Below are 10,307 nucleotides of genomic sequence, written 5' to 3' on the forward strand. Positions count from 1 at the left end.
CATTTAGTGCATGCCAAATTTAGCACTCGCCTTATTTGGCACTCACCTTATTTGGCATTCACCTTATTTGGTGTGCGTCCTATTTGGCACGTACCAAATAGATTTGGCATGCCCAAACCTTAGGTTTGGCAGACCAAGCCTATTTGGCATGCAGTGCACACCTTATTTGGCGTATGCCAAAGGGCTTGATGGGAGCCAAAAGAAAATTGGCACCTTTTTGGTCCCCCATCTTGGTGCACTCACCCTATGAATAAGATATGATACAATTTTTATTTTTAAAAAATATGATTAGAAAATATATGTTTAAGTTCTTCATATTCTATAAGGGATATAAGACGGTTTAGTTTGACTATTACTATTAAAGTTTTCTTCATATTCTTAATAGATAATATTATGTAGAAGCTAGAGACATTAAAAAATCAATAATTGATAAAATATTTCTAATGTAAAATAAAACAAGCTCTTAATAATGAATCTTAATACATGAATAAATAAGATGATAAATGAAATGAGAGAAAATTATTGATACATCTATTATTATATCTCATTTTAACCATACATATTAATATTGTTATTTAGAACATAATTGATAATAATGTTAGTAACAATCTCATGCCATCCTCATGAGCATGAACAATTAAAGAAGCCTCCACCAAATCATCTATTCAAATAAAATTTATACAAACACAATGATTATAAGGTAAAACAATTGTCTATTTTTTTAATCTTGAAAATATTCACAAAATAAAATATTGACATTATTTGTACCTTTCTAATTTTGAACTAATCAACCATTATACCTTCAAAAATTATGAAATTAGTCTAAAAAATGCAAATATTCTCTTTTTTGAATCATCCAATGCATCCTTTCTATTGACACTTATTTTTCTCTATTTAAGTGGTAAGTACCCAAAGTATTTCCATATTCCCTTGACAATACTATCTATGTAAAGTTTATGAGGCTGTGCTTTTAATATTTATAAAAATCCCCATCAATCAATTATCAAGATTGAATCTATTTGTCCAAATTGTGTATCTAATAGAAGATCCATCATGTTGAATTATTACATGAGAGTGGCTAAATTTTTAAGTAATGGATACATTGTGGAAACAATGTAATGATTATTAACCAAGGAAAAAGGGTTCTTTTAAGAAAAAAAAACTTTTAAGTATAATGAAATCTAATTTTGTCATTTCCCATATAATAGGGAATAAAAAAATGTGGAGTTAAGCACGAACACCTTTTTAGGGGGAAAATATTTCTTAATCATATCATTTGAGATGTTCATTGTCGAAAATTGAAGATGTTCTAAAAATGAAAAATTTATCATTTCTTCAAGCAAATAATCATAATTATTTCTATATGATGAGATTCAGATGATGTATCTTTTTAATGAAACACAATAAATGAGATTTCATGCTCACTATATTTGGAGTGTTAATTATATTTTTTTATATTTTGGAAGAAAATTATAAGATATTGGGTAAGTTGTTATTATATTTAAAAAAAAAAATGATAATTTTAACTTATAAGAAAACATTTACAATTCAAGTGAGTATTGAAAGTGGATTGTCTTGTGTTATTTTTCTATTTTTTAATATATTTTAAAATTTTAACTTTTTTTTCTATGTTCATATAGTGAAGAATTAGATAAGAGATTAGGTGTACGTGAGATCAATTTCAAGATACATTCTAAATATCTATTCAATTCATCACAATTTAGACTAACATCAACTTGGATTGGGAGTGATATTGAATATTTGTAGTAAAAGTATCCATATTCTACATTAATTTCAAAAGATATTTGAACAATAATTCTATATGTGTATTCTTCTTATGTGATAGGATTGTTATCAATATTGCTTACTCAAAATAAACAATTACATTTATCATGAACTACATATTGTGCAATGCAATGTAATCAACGATAGAAATGAAATCAACAAAAAATTATACTCTACAATTCATAAACTAAACTCACAATTTTATTTGCTCCCTGTATCTCTATGTTATTGAAAACCTTTAAATTTAAATCTAAAAAAAAAAAGTTTATTTTGTCCCTTTTCTATATTTTAGAATCTTTTTTTTTTTCCCGTTAAAATTTCAATTTAAAAAAAATATTATAATTTTGATTTGCCAATTTTTTTATGACTCTTGGGGCTATGCAAATTTCACACAAATTTCTTCTCCACAACAAATAGACATGGGGCCTGTACACATACTTATGTTATTGATTCCATTAGGTTGTAAAGCTTGTGTAAAAAAATGCTCCTAAGAGAGATAAATAGGAAAAAAAGAATCTAATAGTTGAACATGTTCCAATTCTGATAGTACGCATTGATTCGACTACTAATACTTTATGTATATAGCACTAATAGGGGTGAGGACCCAGTAGTTGTGCACCCTAACTTCGCGCTTCTTAAAATCTTACATGGAAATTCCAAATCTCTGAATTTTTTACACTAGCTTACTTGGCAAGTCCCATGCTTATAACTAAGGTTTCTGGGCCACATCATCAAATATGATGCCACGTCAGCATGTTTTTTGCCAAGGTGTCTAAAACAACCCCCAAAAAAAGTGAGACCTATAGGTGTGTAAAAGGGCCCCAATACTTGTGCAGCTGATGTGGCATCACATGATTGGTTACTTTTCACAACAAATGGTATAGTTCATTCAATTATTGGTACTTATCATACAACTATTGGTGCAATGTTGTACAAAAGTTGGACATTAAATCAACAAGTATGGGGGTATTAAATCAACAACTTCTATCACAAGAATTGGAACGTGCTCAACTACTGGGTCCTTTCCCCTAGTTGTGACTATAAATTTGTTAGTGTTGATCATGAGTACTCATAATTGAAAGAAATAGATTTCTTAGATCGAAAAGCAACAAATCATGTGATGTTACATCACCATATCAATAAAACATGACTTAGTGCATAATCACATATTTAACTTTATTTGTGGGTCTTATTAGACACTCCAACTAAAAACATGTTGACATGACATTATACTTAATGATATATAAAACATGAGTTGTTTCATTTGAGGTGACATTATATTTTATGATATGATCCTAAAAAATTAGAGCAGGTCCCCATGCAGCTATTTAGCTTATTTTGGCTAGCGGCTGCTGCTCAACTTTTTATGCAGCAATTTGAGGAGTTGGTGACCCCTTGGATGTTAAATTTGCTGCTTGTTTTTAAGCAGTCCTCTTAAATAATAATTAAAAATAAAATTTTAATAATATTTCTTGCCTATGAAATGTGGAGGCAAAATTTAAGACAAATAAATAGAAGAGAAAAAACAATAAGAAGAAGTCACTTATCATTTTTTTCAATAAACAACACTTGCTTATTTCCAGCCCCTCTTTTTTTTCTTCAACTTATTTTCTATTATTTTTCATTGCCGATCTGACGCATCTCTCAATCTCCTGCATTGGCACAACCCCATCTTCGCCTTCTTCATTCTACACCCTGTTTTCCAAATGTCCGCCACACATTTGGCATTAGTGAGTTGATCCGTCCAAGCCTCTGCGGTGAGCATAGGAACGCCCGAGCAGAGAGCATCCAGGGTAGAATTCCAACCGCAGTGGCTCATAAAAGCCCCCACAGACGGATGAGACAACACTTCAAGCTGAACACACCACTCCACAACCAAACCCCTTTCTTCGATCCTCTCTAGAAATCCAGGAGGAATCAATGCACTGAGGTCATGGTGGCCCTCGGGAGGCCTGATGACCCACAAGAAGCACTGCTGGCTTCTCTCAAGCCCTGCTGCAAGTTCCCGGATTTGAACAGGACTGACAGACGTTATGCTCCCGAATGAAACATAAAGAACCAAAAGAGGTGGTTTACTATCGAGCCATCTGATTGTGCCCTCCGATTCTTCCCAAGGGTCTGAGTCCGCTGCAACCCGAGTGTCCTCTGGATTGCGCCGGTCCAGAAAAGCTGAGGATATGAAGGGACCCACTGTTATAACACGCGCTCTCACTAATCTCTTCATGTACTCCAGCGCCTCTGTTTTGAGCTCCTCGAAGGAATTGACGAGGATCCAGGAGGCGTCAGTTACCGATTCAAGATCTCCGAAGTAATCGAGCACTTGCCGGGCTTTGAGATCTTGGTCCCGGTGAAAAGGCCCAGGTAAACCCCTAATTTGGAATTCGCCCAGACACGGAACATCAATGGTTTCCGGGAGATTCCTTTCCCCATCCCACCTCTCAACTGTAAAAACAACAGGAAGAAACAAAATTAATGAATCGGGAAAACTCTTGGAAGGGAAATTTCATACAAACGAGATTCTGACCGGTTTTGAAGTGGTAATAAAGCGCAAAAACTGTGATCGACTGCGTCCAGAAGAAGGCGTGGGGAATGCTGAGCTTGGCTTCGATTTTGGGGACCCAGGGAAGGAAGGAATCGTAGACGACACAGGAGACTGGATTGGGGGAGGCATTGAAACGGAGGAGGAGGGATTCAAGCCCGTGTCCTGTTATGGTGTTGTGCATATGGTGGAAGAGGAAGGGTTGGATGTGGTGATCGCGAGGCACTTGTGGAGAAATCTCATCGGGAATCCACTCCAACTGAACAAGACCAAGGCCGCCATGGCCGAGGCTTTGCAGGTACTCTTTGGCCTTCACCATTCTGCTATGGTCGCAATGGAGGCTTACGAAGGAGACGAGAAAGCCCTTGGAAGCTAGATTCTTGGCGAACTGAAGCAGGGGATTGGTGTGGCAAACAGTGGAGTATGGCAACACCATGACGTGCCCTGAAAACTTTTTGCTTTCATTCTCCATTTTTGGTATGTACCAGGTGAGGGGTATTCTTTTGGGCATTAGTTTTTGATTAGATAAAAATAGGTTTTTAAGGGATTCGATACTCTGTACAAGACAGCTTTTAAAAGGGGCTCTTGCAATCCACAACATGAGATATTCAATAAGGTTCACAAAAAGGAACATAATCGAATCAAGATGGAACAAAACAAAGAAATGATAGACACCACAAAGAGAAAAGCTGCCTGAAAAGTTAAACCTAACCATGAACCAATTGCAGGAGACCATAAAAAACTTATAAAATAGAAGTGTATGTTCCTTATAAAATTCATATTATCTATGGTCAAATATTTAAAATTTAAAGTATCAATTACTTTCAAATATATATAGTTATAATATATATAAGTCATGCATACATTTATATTATATTTAATTATTTATCAAAAGTCTAAAATATCATTTTCTTTCAAATCAATGTGAGTCATCGATTAGCATTTGTCCTTACGTAGTAGAGATGATGCATGCATCAATATAATTAAGGTCAAATGTTTGTGATGACCAAGTCTAAACTTAATTGTTTAATATTCTATTGTGTGCTTTTTTAATACACTTCTAGAATATTATATATGATGGGATGGCCATAAATGTGCATTTTCTAAGGTGAATAGAAAAAACATGCTTCGAAAATAGTCTAGGCATTTTTGAAGTGATTGGATGGCCATACGTATGTATTTGATAATTTTCCTTATGTCTAGTAGAGTTAGGTGATGCATACATCAATAAAATTTAAGTCACTGTGATGACCAAATCTAAATTTATTTGTTTAATATTCTATTGTGTGTTTTTCAATAAACTTCTAGAGTATTTAATGTGATAGGATGGCCATAAATGTGTATTTGATGGTTATAGGTGTGTTTTCTAAGGTGAATAGAAAAAACATGCTTCGAAAATAGTCCAAGCATTTTCTAAGTAATAGGATGGTCATAAGTGCATATTTGATGATCGTAATTGCATTCATATGGAGAATTGTCACTTTTGTTTGCTAGTAATATCTATTAATAAAGCATATTGTTGTAGTTGTATGAACGTAAAAACATTAGTAAGTGTATAATAAAGTGTAATTCACTACCATCTAATTAGTTGTTTTAGCATATTAATGCATAAAAATATTTACAACTCATCGTCTCATATGAAAAACACAAGTAATATTGATCAAAATCTAGCTTCAAATAGGACATAAGTTAATTTAATTCATTGCATCAAAATATTAAATATTTAAATAAAATATTATCATTATCATCGCATTAAATAATTTGAGATGGTATTGTTGTGCCTTACGCACATGTTCCATTTTATTTTTAGCAAAATATGGACCTTCTTTTACATTTTCCTTATAATAGGTTTTTTTTTTAGCTAATCAATATTTGTCTTCCATTTTTTGTTCATTACGAGAAAATACTATAAGTTTTTGATGGCTCAAGTTTTTTTGTAAAGTAGGTTATATTTGATTTATAATTTTAAAAACATTGTTGACTTGAAAACTTTTCAAGGACTACAATACTTTCAATATGTATAAATCTCCCGAGGTCCTTGTCTTTTATGCAAAAATGTCTTTTAAAAGGTGCAACTGTTTGTTTCTTTCAACTTTTGAATTTTCACAAAATTTGGTGTGTAAATGGACATCCAAACATTTCCCACAAGGTATCTATTGAATGCTCAAAATTTTCATGTCTTTGAAAATGGCTTTTGTGAGATTTTAATGTCAAACTAGCTACCAAATATGTCACCAAATAATAATTTGAAATTTCAATCCACTTCTTACTCTTTTCTCTCATATTCATAAAATTATAAAAGTAAGATCTTAAAATAAATTTTGTGAAATTTTGGAGATTTAAATGATGGGTTGAATTTTGTTTCAAACTTCTTGATATCCATTTTTTTTCAAATTCCTAAAAAATTGTCCAAATAATAAGGGTTTAAACTAAGTTTGATTGATCATTTGGGTACTTTGTGTTCATAATCTAGAGTTTCACCAATTTTTGTGACCTCCAACAACTTAAGAGCACAAAAGCAATACTTTAAGCACTATTTTAATTTAAGAGCATAGATTTCACTAGCCATTGAAACTAGCTCCAAAGCACTTATTTGGAATTGAATAGATTCAAAGCAATTAGGGCTCCATATTCTCAAACTTTCCAATTTCCTCAACAACATCAACAAACAAAAATGTGGATCTTACCCTAAGATTATTTAATTAAACAACCCAAGGTTACAATAAAATAGAATATTAGTCATTCAACAAACCTTAGGACACCAAATTTAGTTATAAAACTTAACTCTAGTTCACCAACTCATAGATGAATTTAGATCTTATACTAGGACAAATAGTTCAATCTAGAAATCTCTATGAATAGTCAATGATGCCCTAGCATGAAAGGTCAAAAGTAGCAAAAAATATTGAAGTTGGTAGAAGATGTTAAAAAATGTAGACCTAGGTTGAATACCCACAAGCAGGAGTCATTTACAAATTTATACTTTAATGAAGTTGTGCCGACTCATTAGAAGGAGTGAACTTCAAAAGATTTTAAATTCAAATTCCATTTACTCCAACATTTAATTACCTCATGATTACAAACATAAAGTACTAAATAAGAAAGTCTTATAACTCACAAGAGACCTTCAAGAATGGACCAATGTAGGATCATGTACCACCCAACCATATTATCATTGTTAAGTGTAATAGAAGCCTATGCCACTCTAGGTAGCCCTCAAGCATTGAGAAGAAGAAAATGGACACAATATTATAAAGGCCAAAACTTACAAAAAGATAGTGAATCTCAAGAAAGACACCAACACTCACATAAAAGTTGCACATGGTGTTCTCACAAAAATCATATTAAAATAAAGTTAAATCCTCAATAAATGAAATTGGATATATTGAACCCTATCAAACAAGGATAAGAGGAGGGTAACTAATGAAATGGAGTGGTTTTTCTCTCGGTTATCCATAACCAAGCTAGGAAATGAATTATTAGTGCTTACATGCATGGAGGAGCTTCTCCAATACACAACACCCATGTGTTGACAAAAAATCCTTAACTACAATCTAAGGTTTAATAATTTGTTATAAATAGTAAACCTTGATTTGATACAATAAAAGGGAAGAACTTCGATATATAGTAATTATATTAAAATATATGCATTCATATATACATCCATAAATCATATATATATATATATACTTTAGTGGTTTATACATGATGTATAGTTAATTCCTCGTGTTGTACTCTCATTTATCATCTTCCTCATTGTTACATATATTTAATTTATATGATTGCACATGATTTCACACTTTTATCTCCCATATTTCCCTTATGTATATAGCCTATCAATGAATGCCTTATCATGATGACTTTCCATCATATCTTGTCATAAAACCCTTAATTAACTTAGTCTCATGAATTTATCTTTTCCTCTATGATTTTTTATTCTTTTATAGCTTATTAAGCATATTAGGGGTGTTTTAAGGCTATTTGAGTGGCATATAATAAATATATGGATCTATCAATGAGCCAAATTACATCTATGATGCCTCGCAACCCCCTATATTTTTCCAACATTCTCCTCTAGCCTAAAATATTGTTTTATCCTCAAGATAACATAGGGAAACCACTTGTAACTTTCAAGAGCTAATCGTGATTTTATTTATTGGCATGTTTTAGCATCTAGGCGTGGAAATTTGTAGTATGCCTCTTATTTTTGTGACATGTTTCCATTGTAGTATTTACCCTTATTCTTTACTTATAGAGTTATATCATATGAGATCCCTTTATTCTATTTCTTAATCATATCATTTGAGATGTTCATTGTCAAAAATTGAAGATGTTCTAAAAATGAAAAATTTATCATTTCTACAAGCAAATAATCGTAATTATTTCTATATGATGAGATTTAGATGATGTATCTTTTTAATGAAACGCAATAAATGAGATTTCATGCTCAGTATATTTGGAGTGTTAATTATATTTTTTAAATATTTTGGAGGAAAATTATAAGATATTGGGTAAGTTGTTATTATATTTTTCAAAAAAATTGATAATTTTAAATTATAAGAAAACATTTACAATTCAAGTGAGTATTGAAAGTGGATTGTCTTGTGTTCTTTTTCTATTTTTTAATACATTTTTTAATTTTAACTTTTTTTTCTATCTTCATATAGTGAAGAATTAGATAAGAGATTAGGTGTAAGTGAGATCAATTTCAAGATATATTCTAAATATCTGTTCAATTCATCACAATTTAGACTAACATCAGCTTGGATTGGGAGTGATATTGAATATTTGTAGTAAAAGTATCCATATTCTACATTAATTTCAAAAGATATTTGAACAATAATTCTATATGTGTATTCTTCTTATGTGATAGGATTGTTATCAATATTGCTTACTCAAAAGAAACAATTACATTTATCATGAACTACACATTGTGCAATGCAATGTAATCAGTGATAGAAATGAAATCAATAAAAAATTATATTTTACAATTCATAAACTAAACTCACAATAATATTTGCTCCCTATATCTCTATGCCCAATTTATGGTATGCACTTTCATCTAGATACATTGTATTGATATGTACATTTAAAATAAACAATAAAATTTTTAATGTAATGATGTGTATGATATATTTTTTCAATTTTGTAGGGTGCTTTGTGTAGCACCAAGGTGGGTAGTTCTTCACGTGACCTGTCGGCCATTGAGGCTCAGCCTCATATACCACTAGTATGTTTTTCATCCTTTAATTTGAAGTGTTTATATGCTTAATAATTTATGTACAACTTTGATTCATGTTCGTTATTTTTTGCAATTGTAGGCTTCTGGATTCTTTGATGGTGCATCACATGTACACCTTCACCCATCAATTACTTTGGATGCACATGACACACCATATGTATGCTTTTCTATGATAAACTTGTAGTCTATATATATACTTTATAATTTATCTATATATACAAGTTTGATTCATTTTTTATATATGTTGTTCAGGTCGATACCACTACCAGTATTGGTATGGCAATGGGATTGAGCAAGATACAACCATCGAAATTGCCATTTGCGGTGATGACTAGAAAAATAATTTCTAATTTGTTTATACGGTGTACCTGGCTTTTATAGGGATTATCAAAATTGATGTACAATGTTTTTTTTACAGGACTTGACTACAACCACTTTTCTTGTTCGTGATAGTGGACCTCCACATACCAGTGAGGGCATTGTAGAGCATGGTCGTATGATAATTTATTTTAAATTTTCAGTATTTAATTACTTTATAAGTGAATTATGCAAGTAACTTCTTCTCATGTTAAATCTTCTTCTCATGTAAAATCTTTTAATAATGTATAGGAGGGTGGAGACACTGATACTGCGCACACACATGATGGTGCATCTCAAGACCGTGTGCAACAGGATGATTCATCTCAGCCACCTTCACATGGAGTGAAGAGGACTGTAAATGAGATGCACGAGAGTTCTTAA

At 31.8% G+C, this 10,307-nt stretch overlaps 1 protein-coding gene across 1 annotated transcript; it reads right to left on the reverse strand.

Moving 5' to 3' along the window:
* Positions 1–3,406: 3,406 nt before the first annotated feature.
* On the reverse strand, positions 3,407–4,009 carry LOC131035413 (mogroside IE synthase-like). The gene has a single exon (XM_057967113.2). It carries the CDS (start codon positions 4,007–4,009, stop codon positions 3,407–3,409), a length of 603 nt encoding a protein of 200 aa, XP_057823096.2.
* Between the last annotated feature and the right edge of the window lie 6,298 nt (positions 4,010–10,307).

This window comes from Cryptomeria japonica, chromosome 1 (assembly GCF_030272615.1).
Source record: "Cryptomeria japonica chromosome 1, Sugi_1.0, whole genome shotgun sequence".
In the NCBI taxonomy this organism is placed as follows: Eukaryota; Viridiplantae; Streptophyta; class Pinopsida; order Cupressales; family Cupressaceae; genus Cryptomeria; species Cryptomeria japonica.